The 20,819-nt window shown below is 39.4% G+C and overlaps 1 protein-coding gene across 1 annotated transcript; it reads left to right on the forward strand.

Moving 5' to 3' along the window:
- The first annotated feature begins 918 nt into the window (after positions 1-918).
- adck2 (aarF domain containing kinase 2) lies at positions 919-20,521 on the forward strand. Its single transcript, XM_061916883.1, has 8 exons — positions 919-3,335; positions 4,951-5,097; positions 9,294-9,422; positions 9,485-9,580; positions 14,686-14,940; positions 15,000-15,128; positions 17,841-17,894; positions 17,953-20,521. Exons 1-8 carry the CDS (start codon positions 2,451-2,453, stop codon positions 18,079-18,081), a joined length of 1,824 nt encoding a protein of 607 aa, XP_061772867.1. The 5' UTR covers positions 919-2,450; the 3' UTR covers positions 18,082-20,521.
- Positions 20,522-20,819: the final 298 nt, after the last annotated feature.

Consider the following 20,819-nt stretch of genomic DNA (forward strand, 5'->3'; position numbering starts at 1 on the left):
CCACTATGGATTGAACTTTCACAGTATCATGTTAGACCCGCTCGACATCCATTGCTTTCGGTCCCCTAGAGAGGGGGGGGGGGGGGGGGTTGCCCACATCTGAGGTCCTCTCCAAGGTTTCTCATAGTCAGCATTGTCACTGGCGTCCCACTGGATGTGAATTCTCCCTGCCCACTGGGTGTGAGTTTTCCTTGCCCTTTTGTGGGTTCTTCCGAGGATGTCGTAGTCGTAATGATTTGTGCAGTCCTTTGAGACATTTGTGATTTGGGGCTATATAAATAAACATTGATTGATTGATTGATTGATTGAAAATACCAACCAAAGAAGAAAACCCCCCGGAAATAGGAGCGCAAGACAAGAACTAACATGAAACACAAGAAGACACCAAAAAACTCCAAATATGTCACGGCGTGATGTGACAGTACTTTGAGACAAGAGCTAAAGTCATGCATGCTTGGTTATGGTTTGAATTCTTATCCAACACTTGGCAAAACATCTTTTTATTGTCAATACGTGCTGTTGAGTTTAATTTTTTAAACATTTTTCTGCTGGTGGTGTGCCTCGACATTTTTTCAATTAAAAAAATTGTGCCTTAGCTCAAAAAAGGTTGAACAACACTGCTTTAATGCAGTGGTCCCCAACCACCTGGGCGGTGGCCCGATTGGTACCGGGCCGCAGAATATTTTTTTATTAAAAAAAAAAATATATATATATTTTTTTTTTATTAAATCAACATAAAAACACAATATACACTTACAAATTGTGCACCAACCACAAAAAAACTCCCTTTTTCATGACAAAAACGTCCCTTTTTCATGACAAATTATTAGAGATTGACCGGTCCGCGGATACAAAAAGGTTGGGGGCCACTGCTTTAATGAATCTATTGTGGAAGCCGTGTTGCTTTAAAAACAACCACGTGATCGTCGTGGCGTGACGTCACACACCCGGAAGTAAAGCCGCATCCCTGCCGTGTTGTTGTGGAAAATAAACATCAGGAATATGAAAACTTCGTGGAAGAAATAACTTTTCAGCCGACAGGAACTTCCAAGGCAGATATGCTATTTTCATTCCATTGTAGTTTTTCGAGTAGGTTGACAGTGAAGTAATGTGTAGCACGTAGCATGTAGCTTTGCTACAAGACAAATAACGTTGACGTCTTGAAATAGTTTAAAGCAGGGGTCACCAACCTTTTCGAAACCAAGAGCTACTTCATGCCAAGGGCTACCAGTTTGATACACACTTCAATAAATTGCCAGAAATAGACAATTTGCTCAATTTACCTTTAATAAATAATTCTAAATATATATATATTTATATGTATAAGAAAAAAGGGTATTTCTGTCTCATTCCGTCGTACATTCTTTTTCCTTATACGGAAGGGTTTTTTTGTAGAGAATACATGATCAAAAAAACAGTCAATTGAACGGTTTAAAAGAGGAGAAAACTTAGTTTATCTCCAATTTCGACTCTTTAAAATTAAAAATTCAACCGAAAAAAAAGAAAAGAAAAACCAACTAATTCGAAGCTTTTTGAAAAAAATAAAAAAAATAATTTATGGAACATCATTAGCAATTTTTCCTGATTAAGATTAATTTTAGAATTTTAATGGCATGTTTTAAATAGGCTAAAATCCAATCTGCACTTTGTTAGAATATATAACAAATTGGACTAAGCTATATATCCAACAAAGACAAATCATTATTTCTTCTAGATTTTCCAGAACAAAAATTTTAAACAAAATTCAAAAGACTTTGAAATAAGATTTAAATTTGATTCTACAGATTTTCTAGATTTGCCAGAATATTTTTTTTTATTTTAATCATAAGTTTGAAGAAATATTTCACAAATATTCATCGTCGAAAAAACAGAAGCTAAAATCCATCCATTCATTTTCTACCCCTTATTCCCTTTTGGGGTCGCGGGGGGCGCTGGCGCCTATCTCAGCTACAATCGGGCGGAAGGCGGGGTACACCCTGGACAAGTCGCCAAATTAAAATGTATTCATCATTCTTTACAACAACAAAAAATAGTTGAACATTGATTTAAATGGTCAGGAAAGAAGAGGAAGGAATTTAAAAGGTAAAAAGGTATATTTCTTAAAAAATCCTAAAATCATTTTTAAGGTTGAATTTTTTCTCTAAAATTGTCTTTCTGAAAGTTATAAGAAGCAAAGTAAAAAAAAAAATGATTATATTTAAACAAAGGAAGACCAAGTCTAAAATATAACCTTGGATTTTCCAATTCTATTTGCGTTTTGTCTCTCTTAGAATTAAAAATGTCGAGCAAAGCGAGACCGGCTTGCTAGTAAATAAATCAAATTTAAAAAATAGAGGCAGCTCACTGGTAAGTGCTGCTATTTGAGGTATTTTTAGAACAGGCCAGCGGGCGACTTATCTGGTCCTTACAGGCTACTTGCGTTGGTGACCCCTGGATTAGAGGCACATGTCATGATGGCAGTGGTAATGTTTGGAGCGAGACACGTTCTTCTAAACTTGAGGTCCACCTTCCAAAAAGCAGCCATTTTCAGCAGAAGCAGACTGGTTAGTTGCAACAGGTGTCACCTGGTCCAGAGAAGCAGACTAGTTAGTAGTTACCTGGTGAAGAGAAGGCAGCTCTTGATAAACATCCCCAAGGTTGCATTGTTGTGCTGGGGCACATCATCCTTGGTGGCGAAATGCCAAGCAGCCTCTCTGGCGCCAGCCACCGTCAAGAAGAATTCCCTCATCAAAGTCCAAGTTCACAAACTGGTCTTCCTCCTCCACCTGGGACTGCGTGCGTTAGTCCTGCTCCTGAAATTTGGACCCATTCTCCTCCTCTCCCCCTTAGTTCTGCTCTCCACTGGCTGGGCTTCCGTCTGGCTGGACGCCCTGCTGTGGGTGACGGAAAGCTCCGGTGCCGCCTTCATCAAGCTGGGCCAGTGGGCCAGCACCAGGCGGGACATTTTTTCGGAGGAGTTCTGCGACCGCTTCTCCAGGCTCCACGTGAAGGTGCGCCCCCATCCCTGGGCTCATACCAAACAGTGTCTCAGGAGGGCCTTCGGGGAGCAATGGAGGAAGGTTCTCACCTTCCAGAGCAAAGAGCCAGTGGGTTCAGGGTGTGTGGCTCAGGTGTACCAAGGCTGGGCCAAGAAGGACCAGGTGGAAGACCCGGCCTTCAAGACGCTGGTGGAGGAGTTGGATAAAGAGGACCTTCTGGAAGCGTGGGAGATTCCTGGTTTGGGAGGAGTGGTGAGCTCTCTGTGGAATCTCTGGAAGGGGAACAAGGAGGTGGATCAGGGGCAGCATGAGCAAAACATCTCCCAGAAAGATCACTTGATACCTGTCGCTATCAAAGTGAGTTCAGCAAACACTAACCCGATGTTATTTGTCCTTATGTACAAATCCCGATTCCATATGAGTTGGAAAATTGTGTTAGATGTAAATATAAACGGAATACAATGATTTGCAAATCCTTTTCAACCCATATTCAGTTGAATGCACTACAAAGACAAGACATTTGATGTTCAAACTCATAAACTTTATTTTTTTTTGCAAATAATAATTAACTTAGAATTTCATGGCTGCAACACGTGCCAAAGTAGTTGGGAAAAGGCATGTTCACCACTGTGTTTCATCACCTTTTCTTTTAACAACACTCAATAAACCTTTGGGAACTAAGGAGACACACTGTTGAAGCTTTTCTGGTGGAATTCTTTCCCATTCTTGTTTTATGTACAGCTTAAGTTGTTCAACAGTCCGGGGTCTCCGTTGTCGTTATTTAGGCTTCATAATGCGCCACACATTTTCATTGGGAAACAAGTCTGGACTACAGGCAAGCCAGTCTAGTACCCACACTCTTTTACTATGAAGCCACGCTGTTGTAACAAGTGACTTGGCATTGTCTTGCAGAAATAAGCAAGGGCATTTATGATAACGTTGCTTGGATGGCAACATATGTAGCTCCAAAACAAGTATGTACCATTCAGCATTAATGGTGCCTTCCCAGATGTGTAAGTTACCCATGCCTTGGGCACTAATACACCCCCATACCATTACAGATGCTGACTTTTCAACTTTGCACCTAGAACTATCCTGATTGTTCCTTTCCTCTTTGGTCCGGAAGACACAACGTTCACCGTTTCCAAAAAAACTATTTGAAATGTGGACTCGTCAGACCACAGAACACTTTTCCACTTAGATGAACTTGGGCCCAGCGAAGCTGGCAGGGTTTCTGGGTGTTGTTGATAAATGGCTTTGGCATTGCATAGTAGTTTTAACTTGCACTTACAGAAGTAGCGACAAACTGTAGTTACTGACAGTGGTTTTCTGAAGTGTTCCTGAGCCCATGTGGTGATATTCTTTACACACTGATGACGCTTTTTGATGCAGTACCGCCTGAGGGAACAAAGGTCCATTATATCATCACTTACGTGCAGTGATTTCTCCAGATTCTCTGAACCTTTTGATGGTATTACGGACCGTAGATGGTGAAATTCCTAAATTTCTTGCAATAGCCCGTTGAGAAATGTTGTTCTTAAACTGTTTGACAATTTCCTCCCGCATTTGTTCACAAAGTGGTGACCGTTTCCCAATCCTTGTTTGTGAATGACTGAGCATTTCACGGAAGCTGCTTTTATACCCAATCATGGCACCCACCTGTTCCCAATTAGCCTGCACACCTGTGAGATGTTCCAAATAAGTGTTTTGACGAGAATTCCTCAACTTTATCAGTATTTATTGCCACCTTTCTCAACTTCTTTGTCACGTGTTGCTGGCATCAAATTCTAAAGTTAATGATTATTTGCAAAAAGTGTTTTTAGTTTGAACATCAAATATGTTGTCTTTGTAGCATATTCAACTGAATATGGGTTGAAAATGATTTGCAAATCATTGTATTCTGTTTATATTTACATCTAACACAATTTCCCAATTCATATGGAAACGGGGTTTGTATCTTGTTGTTGCTAAGGTGGTCCACCCAGGCATCAAAAGGCAGGTGGAGATGGACCTGCTGCTGATGAAGGCCGCCAGTTGGCTCCTGCACTGCCTGCCCGGACTCAAGTGGCTCAGCTTGTGCGAGATAGTCCAGGAGTTTGAGACGCTCATGACCAAACAGGTAGGCCGAACTACAAAAACGGTGCATGTGTCAGTGACTGCAATCTATTTGTGGCATTGAAATCGCTGACGGAGGTGAGTAAAAACATTAAAATACATATTTCTTACTAGCTTCTTTTTGCAGTTGCTTTTAGACAAGGTAAAACAGCATTTACTGTTGGAGAGGAGCAATACTTGCTTTTATATCAGAGTCTCCACTAGACTAACCGCTTTTCTGACAATGGCTCACTAAATATAAAAGTACGCAACACGAATGAGCCCTCATACTCCATCTTCTTATTCTCTGGCAGGCAAAGTGTGTTAGAATCCAATAGACTTTAGTTACCCCACATTGTGGTTGCAGTGCAGATACAAAGAAGGAAAAATCAAATACATTAAATGAGCACATTCATTAAGTACCACCATAATGACAACATTAAAATACAGTAGTCAAGTAGACCTAAGTATTCATCAATTACCACCATAATGACAACATTAAATACAGTAGTGTAGTAGACCTAAGTATTCATCAAGTACCACCATAATAACAACATTAAATACAGTAGTGTAGTAGACCTAAGTATTCATCAAGTACCACCATAATGACAACATTAAATACAGTAGTGTAGTAGACCTAAGTATTCATCAAGTACCACCATAATGACAACATTAAATACAATAGTGTAGTACACCTAAGTATTCATCAAGCACCACCATTATGACAACATTAAATAGAGTAGTGTAGTAGACCTAAGTATTCATTAAGTACCACCATATATGACAACATTAAATAGAGTAGTGTAGTAGACCTAAGTATTCATTAAGTACCACCATAATGACAACAATAAATACAGTAGTGTAGTAGACCTAAGTATTCATTAAGTACCACCATAATGACAACATTAGATACAGTAGTGTAGTAGACCTAAGTATTCATTAAGTACCACCATAATGACAACATTAAATACAGTAGTGTAGTACACCTAAGTATTCATCAAGCACCACCATTATGACAACATTAAATAGAGTAGTGTAGTAGACCTAAGTATTCATTAAGTACCACCATAATGACAACATTAAATACAATAGTGTAGTACACCTAAGTATTCATCAAGCACCACCATTATGACAACATTAAATAGAGTAGTGTAGTAGACCTAAGTATTCATTAAGTACCACCATATATGACAACATTAAATAGAGTAGTGTAGTAGACCTAAGTATTCATTAAGTACCACCATAATGACAACAATAAATACAGTAGTGTAGTAGACCTAAGTATTCATTAAGTACCACCATAATGACAACATTAGATACAGTAGTGTAGTAGACCTAAGTATTCATTAAGTACCACCATAATGACAACATTAAATACAGTAGTGTAATAGACCTAAGTATTCATTAAGTACCACCATAATGACAATAATATAAATACATTAATCTTGTGGACCTAAGTATTCATTAAGTACCACCATAATGACAACATTAAATACAGTAGTGTAGTAGACCTAATTGTTCTTTAAGTACCACCATAATGACAACATTAAATACAATAGTGTAGTAGACCTAAGTATTCATTAAGTACCACCATAATGACAACAATAAATAGAGTAGTGTAGTAGACCTAAGTATTCATTAAATACCACCATGATGACAACATTAAATACAGTAGTCAAGTAGACCTAAGTATTCATTAAGTACCACCATAATGACAACATTAAATACAGTAGTGTCGTAGACCTAAGTATTCATTAAGTACCACCAAAATGACAACAATAAATAGAGTAGTGTAGTAGACCTAAGTATTCATTAAATACCACCATCATGACAACATTAAATACAGTAGTCAAGTAGACCTAAGTATTCATTAAGTACCACCATAATGACAACATTAAATACAATATTGTAGTAGACCTAAGTATTCATCAAGTACCACCATAGTGACAACATTAAATACAATAGTGTAGTAGACCTAAGTATTCATTAAGTACCACCATAATGACAACATTAAATACAGTAGTGTAGTAGACCTAAGTATTCATTAAGTACCACCATAATGACAACAATAAATAGAGTAGTGTAGTAGACCTAAGTATTCATTAAATACCACCATGATGACAACATTAAATACAGTAGTCAAGTAGACCTAAGTATTCATTAAGTACCACCATAATGACAACATTAAATACAGTAGTGTAGTAGACCTAAGTATTCATTAAGTACCACCATAATGACAACAATAAATAGAGTAGTGTAGTAGACCTAAGTATTCATTAAATACCACCATAATGACAACATTAAATATAGTAGTCAAGTAGACCTAAGTATTCATTAAGTACCACCATAATGACAACATTAAATACAATATTGTAGTAGACCTAAGTATTCATCAAGTACCACCATAATGACAACATTAAATACAATAGTGTAGTAGACCTAAGTATTCATTAAGTACCACCATAAAGACAACATTAAAATACAGTAGTGTAGTAGGCCTCAATTTTCATTATAAACAAGGCAAAGTTTATATTTAATATTTATGGCCACTGTAATATTACACACAGTTAGAACAGTAACACCGTGTTTGAATATTTAAGTGATTCTTAAGCTTACCGCAGTTTGAGAACCACTGCTTTGACGTATGTGAACGACAGAGTATGTAAGGAACACAGTGGCACTTTCAAGGTGATTAGCTGTGATTAAAAAGAACAAATATGCTTAGGAAATGATATCAATTGAAATAATCTGTTCCAGGGTCAAACTACAGCCATGATAAAAACCCCCTTTGATGACATGTGGTGGATGCAAGGAAGTGGTAGGCGGTGTATTGACTTCACATCGCAATTGTTGATGTGTAAAAAGCTGCGTGATGACAAAAAAAGACTTAAAGGCCTACTGAAACCCACTACTGCCGACCACGCAGTCTGATAGTTTGTATATCAATGATGAAATATTAACATTGCAACACATGCCAATACAGCCTTTTTAGTTTACGAAATGGCAATTTTAAATTTTGCGCGAATTATCCTGCTGAAAAAGTCGCGGTATGATGACGCGTACGAGACGTCACGGATTGTAGCGGACATTTTGTACCAGCACCGATCCCAGCTATAAGTCGTCTGCTTTAATCGCATAATTACACAGTAATTTGGACATCTGTGTTGCTGAATCTTTTGCAATTTGTTCAATTAATAATGGAGACGTCAAAGAAGAAAGATGTAGGTGGGAAGCGGTGTATTGCGGCTGCCTTTAGCAACACAAACACAGCCGGTGTTTCCTTGTTTACATTCTCGTAGGTGAAGATCTACTATGGAACAGAGCGGTCAAGCGTACATGATTCTCTACCACATGTCAACCGGCAGGTTTCGGTGAGAAAATTGTGGTAATAAGTCGGCTCTTACCTTAGACATGAGCGGAGCTTGCGTCGTTCCTCGTGCACCTGTCAAAGAGGCAGCTGCGACTCTCTTGCCTGCACTGACCGGCCGCCCCCGAACGTGGGATGCTTCCACCGTGGAGGGAAAAAAAAGCTCAGCCCGGCCCGACCGGCTGCCTCTGCTTCGCCTCGTCGAGAAACGTGGCTTCCCCTCAAAGACACTGCCGGTCACCACACCCGTGGCCACACCCCTCCGACTTTAATGTACATAATCCCACTAAAACACTAGTAACACAATAAGTAGATAATGGATTTTCCAGAATTATCCTAGTAAATGTGTCTAATAACATCTGAATCGCTCCCACTGCTCTCGTCTTTTTTTTCCCCCAGTCCTTCACTCTCACTTTCCTCATCCACGGATCTTTCATCCTCGCTCAAATTAATGGGGAAATCATCGTCTTCTCGGTCCGAATCGCTCTCACTGCTGGTGGCCATGATTGTAAACAATGTTCAGATGTGAGGAGCTCTACAACCCGTGATGTCATGCGCACATCGTCTGCTACTTCCGGTACAGGCAAGGCTTTTTATTAGCGACCAAAAGTTGCAAACTTTATCGTCGATGTTCTTTACTAAATCCTTTCAGGAAAAATATGGCAATATCGCGAAATGATCAAGTATGACATATAGAATGGACCTGCTATCCCCGTTTGAATAAAAAAAATCTCATTTCAGTAGGCCTTTCACGTGCCATGTTTCCTCTGAGGTGATGTCATTGGACAACAAAATAAGGCAAAGCAAAGAAAAACTAATCGTCTCGTCAAGTCAAACAGCTCACTGTGTTCCAGATTGACCTTCGCTTCGAGGCCAAGAACATGGAGCTCTTCCGGCAGAACTTCCAGCAGGTGGACTACGTCAAGTTTCCCACCCCACTACGGCCTTTTGTCACCAGGACTATTTTGGTTGAAACCTTTGAGGTGAGTGATGAAGCGTGCAAAGGGAAAATGTCAAGGTGACACGCCACGTTATTCTTTGGCAGGAGAGCGAGCCCATCTCCAACTTCCTGAAAGAGCAGATTCCTCAGGCAGTGAAGCAAAGGATCGCCAGGATGGGTGTGGACACGCTGCTGAAAATGGTGACAACAAACTTCTATTTTTAAACCATTAGTTTGGCAATAGCCTTGTTACTAAAGGTGAAGTATGACACCTTGTTGTAATTAACAGCTGTGGCTGTAGGCAACTTCTTAGTTGCTCATTTCCCACATGTTAGAAAAAAATATATTTTCATTTCATTGAAACAACTTACCGGTAGTCTCTATTTACACAACTCTCACAAAATAGCATCTCCAATACGGTATTGTCCTCTGAAAAAAAACAATAGTAATATTAAAATAAAATGAATTTAGAAAAAACACGTGTGTGAAAAGGAGCAGAAAGAAAAAAAGGCTTCAATAATCACTCAGTTATAATAATTATTATTTATCAACAATACAACACATAATGAAATTAGCAAAATATAACATTTTTTTGCATACAAAAGATATTTACTTCCTAAAATGTCTTCATAAGATGTTCATTTGTCAAATATCCATCCATCCATCCATTTCTACCGCTTATTCCCTTTTGGGGTTGTGGTGGGCGCTGGCGCCTATCTCAGCTACAATTGGGCGGAAGGCGGGGTACACCCTGGACAAGTCGCCATCTCATCGCAGGATTTGTCAAATACTTTATTTAAAAATAAAAGGTTTTCTCTAAACTTTGTTCCGTTTATCACAGCTGCTGTTTGTGTCTTTTAAAACAACGCTGTAAAGTAATCTTCATCAATTAATGTTGACATTCACGTTGTCTGTAAGGACAAACACTGTTAAGTGTATAATTACATACATATCTTGTATAATTACTTCCAGGAATACTCACACAACATAATAATAACATTAGCACAAAGTACAAACCCCGTTTCCATATGAGTTGGGAAATTGTGTTAGATGTAAATACAAATGGAATACAATGATTTGCAAATCCTTTTCAACCCATATTCAGTTAAATATGCTACAAAGACAAGACATTTGATGTTCAAACTCATAAACTTAATTTCTTTTTGCAAATAATAATTAACTTAGAATTTCTTGGCTGCAACACGTGCCAAAGTAGTTGGGAGAGGGCATGTTCACCACTGTGTTACATCACCTTTTCTTTCAACAACACTCAATAAACGTTTGGGAACTGAGGAAACTAATTGTTGAAGCCTTGAAAGTGGAATTCTTTCCCATTCTTGTTTTATGTAGAGCTTCAGTCGTTCAGTAGTCCGGGGTCTCCGCTGTCGTATTTTACGCTTCATTATGTGCCACAGATTTTCGATGGGAGACAGGTCTGGACTGAAGTCGGGCCAGGAAAGAACCCGCACTCTTTTTTTACGAAGTCACGCTGTTGAAACAAGAGCTGAATGTGGCTTGGCATTGTCTTGCTGAAATAAGCAGGGGCGTCCATGAAAAAGACGGGGCTTAGATGGCAGAATATTGTTGTTCCAAAACCTGTATGTACCTTTCAGCATGAATGGTGCCTTCACAGATGTGTAAGTTACCCATGCCTTGGGCACTAATGCACCCCCATACCATCAAAGATGCTGGCTTTTGAACTTTGCGTCGATAACAGTCTGGATGGTTCGCTTCCTCTTTGGTCCGAATGACACGATGTCGAATATTTCCAAACACAATTTGAAATGTGGACTTGTTAGACCACAGAACACTTTTCCACTTTGTATCAGTCCATCTTAGATGATCTCGGGTCCAGAGAAGCCAGCGGCGTTTCTGGATGTTGTTTATAAATGGATTTTGCTTTGCATAGTAGAGCTTTAACTTTCACTTACAGATGTAGCGACGAACTGTATTTAGTGAGAGGATTTCTGAAGTGTGCCTGAGCCCATGTGGTGATATCCTTTAGAGATTGATGTCGGTTTTTGACACAGTGCCGTCTGAGGGATCGAAGGTCACGGTCATTCAATGTTGGTTTCCGGCCATGTCGCTTACGTGGAGTGATTTCTCCAGATTCTCTGAACCATTTGATGATATTACGGATCTTAGATGATAAAATCCCTAAATTTCTTACAATTGCACTTTGAGAAACGTTGTTCTTAAACTGTTTGACTATTTGCTCACGCAGTTGTGGACAAAGGGGTGTACCTCGCCCCATCCTTCTTGTGAAAGACTGAGCATTTTTGGGGTAAACTGTTTTCATATCCAGTCACAGCCCCCAACTGTTCCCAATGAGCCTGCACACCTGAGGGATGTTCCAAATAAGTGTTTGATGAGCATTTCTCAACTTTATCAGTATTTATTACTCCCCCGGTTTGGATTTTATGAGCCCGCAAAGAACCATTGCGCTGCTGCTGTCACAAAATGGTGGCTTTCTGCTCAGACAAAACTGTAGGACTGTCATACACACATGAAACAGAAACATCAATGTAGGTCTCACTGAGACCTATATTTCATACACTGACTGCCCCCAACTAAAATCAACAGGAAGTTTGCTATTCCCGCTTCAATACAACAACTGCATTACATTCACCATGCATTAGAGTCTCAAAATGGCGACACCAAGGTGTCCTTATAAAATGCCCAAGCAACTTTACAACTGTTATTACTATGAGACTGATGTATAACACATCTGTATACAACTTTTTCTCTGTTTAATAATCCATCCATCCATCTTCTACCGCTTATCTGGGCTTGGGTCGCGGGGGCAGCAGCCAAAGCGGTCCCGTCCATCGCTGCTTGCAGCTTTAATTAGGGACCGATGTCCCTTTGGGACAGAGGACCCTATTGAATTTCTAAGGTTTTATTATTATTATTTATTATTATACCGCTGCCTCTTTGTGCTGTAATTTGACCCTCTTAACATGCTTCAAAACTCACCAAATTTGAAACACACATCAGGACTGGCGAAAATTGCGATCTAATCAAAAAACCAAACCCCAAAACTCAAAATTGCGCTCTAGCGCCCCCTAGGAAGAAAACAGACAAAACTGCCTATAACTTCCAGTAGGAACGTCGTAGAAACATGAAACAAAACCTATATGTAGGTACATTGTAGAAACATGAAACAAAAACCTATATGTAGGTCTCAGTTAGACCTATATTTCATACACTCACATCCCCCGGCTAAAATCAACAGGAAGTTTGCAATTTCCACTTCAATACAAAAGTTGGCTAAAAAATGTCGCTTTTTTTCAAACATTATTTCTCTGAGGCCGTTTGTCGTTTCGGCTTCAAATAAGCACAGAAGAGAGATTGAACCCTTCGGATTAAAAGTTAAAGTTTTAATTACTACCCCGGTTTGGATTTTATGAGCCCGCAAAGAACCATCGCGCTGCTGCTGTTGTCACAAAATGGCGGCTTTCTGCTCAGACAAAACTGTAGGACTGTCATACACACATGAAACAAAAACCTCAATATAGGTCTCACTGAGACCTATATTTCATACACTGACCATTCCCAACTAAAATCAACAGGAAGTTCGCTATTCCCGCTTCAATACAACAACTGCATTATTACATTCACCATGCATTAGTCTCAAAATGGCAGCACCAAGGCGTCCTTATAACATGCCCAAGCCACTTTACAACTGTTATTACTATGAGACTGATGTATAACACATGTGTATACAACTTTTTCTCTGTGTAATAATCCATCCATCCATCTTCTACCGCTTATCTGGGCTTGGGTGGCGGTGGCATGCTTTAATTTAATATTGTCTTTACTGCCCCAAGTGGTGGACAAGTGAACTACAACTGACAGCTGCTATTTAAAGAAGCACTGATTCACGCAATGATGAACTAACCGCTGTTATATTTTGACTTGTCTTTATCCGACGTATAAACTTGTCACACAAGCGCGCGACACCTATTCATGTAGTGTGCTACTAAGTCCACAAGATGGCAGTAGCCAGCAGCTTACTGTTTCAGGGGTCTACCATGCATCCATTTTCTACTGCAGGGGTCTCCAACCTTTTTGAAACCAAGAGCTACTTCTTGGGTACTGATTAATGCGAAGGGCTACCAGTTTGATACACACTTAAATAAATTGCTAGAAATAGCCAATTTGCTCAATTTACCTTTAATAAATAAAACTATATATATATATGTATATCAAAAATGGGTATTTCTGTCAGTCATTCCGTCATACATTTTTTTTCCTTTTACGGATGTTTTTTTGTAGAGAATAAATGATGTAAAAAACACTTAATTGAACGGCTTAAAAGAGGAGAGAACAGGAAAAAAATGAAAAAAACATTTTGAAACATAGTTTATCTTCAATTTCGACTCTTTAAAATTCAAAATTCAACCGAAAAAAATTAAGATAAAAACGAGCTGATTCGAATCTTTTTGAAAAACTTTAAAAAAAAATTTATGGAACATTAGTAATTTTTCCTGATTAAGATTAATTTTAGAATTTTGATGACATGTTTTAAATAGGTTAAAATCCAATTTGCACTTTGTTAGAATATATAACGAATTGGACCAAGCTATATTTCTAACAAAGACACATTTTTTTTTCTTCTAGATTCTCCAGAACAAACATTTTAAAAAGAAATTCAAGACTTTGAAATAAGATTTAAATTTGATTCTACAGATTTTCTAGATTTGCCAAATTGAATTTTAATCATAAGTTTGAAGAAATATTTCACAAATATTCTTTGTCGAAAAAACAGAAGCTAAAATGAAGAATTTAATTAAAATGTATTTATTATTCTTTACAATAAAAGAAATACTTGAACATTGATTTAAATTGTCAGGAAAGAAAAGGAAGGAATATAAAAGGTAAAAAGGTATATGTGTGTAAAAATCCTAAAATCATTTTTAAGGTTGTATTTTTTCTCTAAAATTGTCTTTCTGAAAGTTATAAGAAGCAAAGTTAAAAAAATACATGAATTTATTTAAACAAGTGAAGACCAAGTCTTTAAAATATTTTCTTGGATTTTCAAATTCTATTTGAGCTTTTTCTCTTTTAGAATTAAAAATGTCGAGCAAAGCAAGACCAGCTTGCTATTAAATAAACACAATTTTAAAAAATAGAGGCAGCTCACTGGTAAGTGCTGCTATTTGAGCTATTTTTAGAACAGGCCAGCGGGCGACTCATCTGGTCCTTACGGGCGACCTGGTGCCCGCGGGCACCGCGTTGGTGACCCCTTTTCTACTTTCTCCTGTACTCCAAATCATTATTAAAGTTGTCCATTCCTCTTCCAGATCTTCGTGGACAACTTTGTTCACGGCGACCTCCACCCAGGCAACATCCTGGTGCAAAGCAGCAGCCCGGCTGCCGGCCCCACAGACCCGGGTCTGACCACACTCACAGACTTGTGGGACACGGTGGTGGTCAGCTTGAGACCCCGGCCCAGTCCCTTCAAGCTGGTGCTGCTGGACGCCGGCATCGTGGCCCGCCTCAAGAAGGACGACCTGGCCAACTTCAAGGCCGTCTTCACCGCCGTGGTGCTGCGACAGGTACACCTCGCCCGCACACCCCAAGGCGACAGCGTTGTGAGCGGCTTTTGTCCCGCCAGGGCGACCGCGTGGCGGAGTTGATCCTGCACCACGCCCGCGCCAGCGAGTGCAAGGATGTGCCGCGCTTCAAGAAGGAGATGGCGGAGCTGGTGGATGGCGCCCTCAGCAACACGCTGTCTCTTGGAAAGGTGCCTTGCTCATTTCCCTCACTAGACGCCATGTCTGTCGGCTTTAGCACCACGTGTACTTTTTAAACCACGCTTCCCAGTATTGGTCCCATACCAGGGAAAAAAACAAGTATCGGAGTATATCAATACAAGCAGTCCTGCAGCGTGTTTACTGATGTGTGATATCATGTACGATACAGGTAATCCTGCGGCGTGTTTACTTGTGTGTGATATCATGTGATACAAGCAATGCTGCTGCATGTTTACTGGTGTGTGATATCATGTGCAATGCAAACAATCCTGCAGCGTTGTTACTTGTGTGTGATGTTATGTGTGATACAAGCAGTCTTACAGCGTGTTTACTTGTGTGTGATATCATGTCCGATACAGGTAATCATGCAGCTTGTTTTCTTGTGTGTGATATCATGTGATACAAGCAACGCTGCAGCGTGTTTAATGGTGTGGGATATCATGTGCGATACAAGCAACCCTGCAGCGTGTTTACTTGTGTGTGATATGTGCAATACAAGCAACCCTGCAGCATGTTTACTGGTGTGTGATATCATGTGCGATACAAGCAACCCTGCAGCGTGTTTACTGGTGTGTGATATGTGTGATACAAGTAATGCTGCTGCATCTTTACTGGTGTGTGATATCATGTGTGATACAAGCAACCCTGCAGCGTGTTTACTGGTGTGATATCATGTGTGATACAAGTAATGCTGCTGCATGTTTACTGGTGTGTGATATCATGTGCGATACAAGCAACCCTGCAGTGTGTTTACTTGTGCAAAGCTGGACAGTTAGCATCTGAATGTCCTCCCAATAAGTCTTTTCTTCTATTTCAGTCATTTGCAAAAGGTAAATATGGTAGGCTAGAGGCGACGAGCAGCTGCACAACAGCTAAGCACACAATAGCACATGATCTACGTGTAGGTAATAAGTGTCCTTAATTGAACAATAATGAAGTGTGAAACTCATCTGAAGTATCAGATAATTCTATTTGCATTTAGCTACACATATAAAGCCTATTAAGAAGTATCCAGTAACAAAATATGTCTGCAATATTCAACTTATTGCATCATGAGTGTATTTGATGAATTGTGGCCAAAGCTAATTAACACTCTGCTTCAAAAGGCCATCCCATAAACTTAGTGATCATCACTGATTGTACAAACCCCGTTTCCATATGAGTTGGGAAATTGTGTTAGATGTAAATATAAACGGAATACAATGATTTGCAATATCATTTTCAACCCTTATTCAATTGAATGCACTACAAAGACAACATATTTGAGGTTCAAACTCATAAAATTGTAATTTTTTTTTTTGCTAATAATAATTAACTTAGAATTTCATGGATGCAACATGTGCCAAAGTAGTTGGGAAAGGGCATGTACACCACTGTGTTACATCACCTTTTCTTTTAACAACACTCAATAAACGTTTGGGAACTGAGAAAACTAATTGTTGAAGACTTGAAAGTGGAATTCTTTCCCATGCTTGTTTTATGTAGAACTTCAACAGTCCAGGGTCTCCGCGGTCGTATTTTACACTTCATAATGCGCCACACATTTTCGATGGGAGACAGAACTGGACTGCAGGCGGACTAGTCTAGTACCCACACTTTTTTACTACGAAGCCACACTGTTGTAACATGTAGCTTGGCATTTTCTTTCTGAAATAAGCAGGGGCGTCCATAATACATTGCTTGGACGGCAACATATGTTGCTCCAAAACCTGTATGGACCTTTCAGCATTAATGGTGCCTTCACAGATGTGTAAGTTAGCCATGCCTTGGGCACTAATGGACCCCCATACCATCACAGATGCTGGATTTTCAGCTTTGTGCCTATAACAATCCGGATGGTTCTTTTCCTCTTTGATCCGGAGGACAAACGTCCACAGTTTCCCCCAAAAAACTGAAATGTGGACTCGTCAGACCACAGAACACTTTTCCACTTTGCATCAGTCCATCTTAGATGAGCTTAGGCCCAGCGAAGCCGGCGGCGTTTCTGGGTGTTGTTGATGAATGGCTTTCGCTTTGCATAGTAGAGCTTTAACTTGCACTTACAAATGTAGCGACCAACTGTATTTAGTGAAAGTGGTTTTCTGAAGTGTTCCTGAACCCATGTGGTGATATCCTTTAGAGATTGATGTCGGTTTTTGATACAGTGCCGTCTGAGGGATCGAGGGTCACGGTCATTCAATGTTGGTTTCCAGCCATGCCGCTTACGTGGAGTGATTTCCCCAGATTCTCCGAAACATATGATGACATTATGGAGCGTAGATGTTAAAATCCCTAAATTTCTTGCAATTGCCCTTTGAGAAACGTTGTTCTTAAACTGTTTGACTATTTGCTCACGCAGTTGTGGACAAAGGGGTGTACCTCGCCCCATCCTTTCTTGTGAAAGACTGAGCATTTTTTGGGAAGCTGTTTTTATAACCAATCATGGCACCCACCTGTTCCCAATTAGCCTGCACACCTGTGGGATGTTCAAAATAAGTGTTTGATGAGCATTCCTCAACTTTATCAGTATTTCTTGCCACCTTTCCCAACTTCTTTGTTACGTGTTGCTGGCATCAAATTCTAAAGTTAATGATTATTTGCATAATTCAACTGAATATGGGTTGAAAATGATTTGCAATGATAGAAAGGTTTGTTGATGTGTTGTTGTTGTTGTTGGTAAACATAGAAGCGAAAGTGTCTCCATCGGATGGTTTGTGTTGCAGATCCAAGTCGCCGACTTGCTGTCCAGAGTCTTCGGTCTCCTCATCAAACACAAGGTAATAAACACCACCGCCATCTTTCTTCCATGACTCCTGACCTTTTCCTCTGGTCCAGGTGAAGCTGGAGAGTAACTTTGCATCCATGGTCCTGGCCATCATGGTGCTGGAAGGTCTGGGCAGGTCCTTGGACCCTAACCTGGACATCCTGGAGATGGCCAAACCTCTACTGATCAACAACTCCTAGCACTAATCAAGCCTTTCCGAGGTTTGTGGCCTAAAAGACCTCAACCAGTCCAAGAAGGAAGATGGTGGTTGGTGGCTGACTTAACTGCAGAGAGTGCATGGTGTCTGCTAGAGCTCTTGTGTTGTGTTGTTGGATTATTATATTGTGCTATTTCACATGTCAGAGGTCCGCAATAGTGGAGTTGGCTCGTCTTTCATTTTAAGATGTGTAGTGAAGCCTTTTTTTTTTTACACAGCTGTCCTTAATGAGATGACGTCATTATGAGTCTTGGCAGTCTTGTTTTGTTACTTGAAACTTCCATCCCACAATAGTTCATTGCAAGTGTACATCCGGGTTTAATTTTAAGATGTGTGGTGAAACCTTTTTTTTTTCTTTCTTTGACAAAGCTCTCCTGCAAAAGCTAACATAAGGACGCCATTTGAGACAATGCCACCCACAAATATTATATACAAATACATATATATATATATATATATATATATATATATATGTATATATACATATACATATATATATATACATATATATATACATACACATATATACGCATTTATATACACACATATATATGTATGTGTATATATATATATATATATATATATATATATATGTATGTGTATATATATATATATACATATGCATATATATGTATGTGTATATATATATGCTAACACTTTAGTATGGGGAACATATTCACAATTAATTAATTGCTTATTAAATTAACAAAGACTTAATTCAGAGTTATTTGCATACTAGGGCAACATATTAGGCTTAATGTTAGGGTTACTAATAATAATTCTGAGGTTTTATTGAGGGAAGACTCTTAGTTAATGGCTTGCTTCTTGTACAATAAAGCCCTTCAGAATAAGGCATTAATAAGTACTTAATAATGACTAATTAGAGGCCTACTGAAATGGGATGTTCTTATTTAAACGGGGATAGCAGGTCCATTCTATGTGTCATACTTGATCATTTCGCGATATTGCCATATTTTTGCTGAAAGGATTTAGTAGAGAACATCGACGATAAAGTTCGCAACTTTTGGTCGCTAATAAAAAAGCCTTGCCTGTACCGGAAGTAGCAGACGATGTGCGTGTGACGTCACGGGTTGTGGAGCTCCTCACATCTGAACATTGTTTACAATCATGGCCACCAGCAGCGAGAGCGATTCGGACCTAGAAAGCAACGACTTCCCCATTAATTTGCGTGAGGATGAAAGATTCGTGGATGAGGAAAGTGAGAGTGAAGAACTAGAAAAAAAAGACTATACAGTGGGAGCGATTCAGATGTTAGACAAATTTACTAGGATCATTCTGGAAAATCCCTTATCTGCTTATTGCGTTACTAGTGTTTTAGTGAGATTATATGGTCGTACCTGTACAACCTGAAGGTCGGCCCCGCACCTTTCTTCAGCACCAGTCGACGGGTGGTGGCGATGCCCATCTCTGCCCTTCGCAAGGGACCCTCTTCGAAACATGATCTTTCGAAATGATCGCTGCATAATACACTGTACTTTGTGTGTGTGGTCCAATCCAACCGTGTTCGCTTGACTGCTCTGTTCCATAGTAAAACTTCACCGTCATCTTTTGGGAATGTAAACAAGGAAACACCGGCTGTGTTTGTGTTGCTAAATGCGGCCGCAATTCACCGCTTCCCACCTACAGCTTTCTTCTATGACGTCTCCATTATTCATTGAACAAATTGCAAAAGATTCAGCAACACAGATACTCTGGAATTCTGCGATAAAAACAGACGACTTATAGCTGTGAATGGTGCTGGGACTGAATGTCCTCTACAATGCGTGACGTCACGCACACGCGTTATGTTACCGCATGATACTTCTGCGCGAAATTTAAAATTGCAATTTAGTAAACTAAAAAGGCCGTATTGTCATGTGTTGCAATGTTAATATTTCATCATTGATATATAAATTATTAGACTGTGTGGTCGGTAGTAGTGGCTTTCAGTAGGCCTTTAAGAGCCAATATGTTACTAATTTGCATGTTAATAAGCAAGTAATTAAGGTGAATATGTGTTACCATATATATATATTTGTAATGAATTTGAAGCTATCATAAAAATTACTACATTATATTATGGCCTCCATCTTGTTTTATCTTCCATATGCTGGCCAGCCTTGTAGCTGTAAAAAGACAATAAGATGTGGGATCTGTGTGTGGTCACACCTCTAATGAAGACATCACACCAAACAGAAGGTAGGATGACAAGAGTCATGTTTGTCCAGGTAAAGTTACAACAAGTCTTGGAGGTCTGACCTCCACTAACCCACAGGCCACAATCTGGGGAAATACTTAGTAGAAGTTGAAAGGTACTTTTTGTGTTGTGTTGCAATATTTGTCCTTACAGACTAAAGAAGACCTCATTACTTGGGAACACGCATGTGCTTCAATATATTCATAATAAAGGGAATCCAGGAGAACTTTGTGTTGTTTTCAGGAAGTGGACTGCAGTGAAGGCTGCACACTCCAGTCTTACTCAAGCCCTTCACAAATCCATTCATCATTTTTGAAAATCCTTAAACCTTTTTAGGCCGTATCCATCCAAGCCATAATCTTTAAATATAATTATTATCATACTTGCCAACCTTCAGACCTACGATTTCGGGAGGTGGGGGGCGTTGTTAAGAGTCAAGTATTTCATATATATATAAGAAATATTTGACTTTCAGTGAATTCTAGCTTTATTTATATATATATTGTATATAAATATATATGTAT

The sequence above is a fragment of the Nerophis ophidion genome, linkage group LG12 (assembly GCF_033978795.1).
Source record: "Nerophis ophidion isolate RoL-2023_Sa linkage group LG12, RoL_Noph_v1.0, whole genome shotgun sequence".
NCBI classification, from domain to species: Eukaryota; Metazoa; Chordata; class Actinopteri; order Syngnathiformes; family Syngnathidae; genus Nerophis; species Nerophis ophidion.

Bases quoted from the DNA above. Each gene is read 5' to 3' on its own strand.
- adck2 (XM_061916883.1), top strand. From the start codon at position 2,451: ATGATGGCAGTGGTAATGTTTGGAGCGAGACACGTTCTTCTAAACTTG. The intron at 3,336-4,950 runs GTGAGTTCAGCA...GTTGTTGCTAAG, and splicing joins TGATACCTGTCGCTATCAAA to GTGGTCCACCCAGGCATCAA. The intron at 15,129-17,840 runs GTGCCTTGCTCA...TTTGTGTTGCAG, and splicing joins ACACGCTGTCTCTTGGAAAG to ATCCAAGTCGCCGACTTGCT.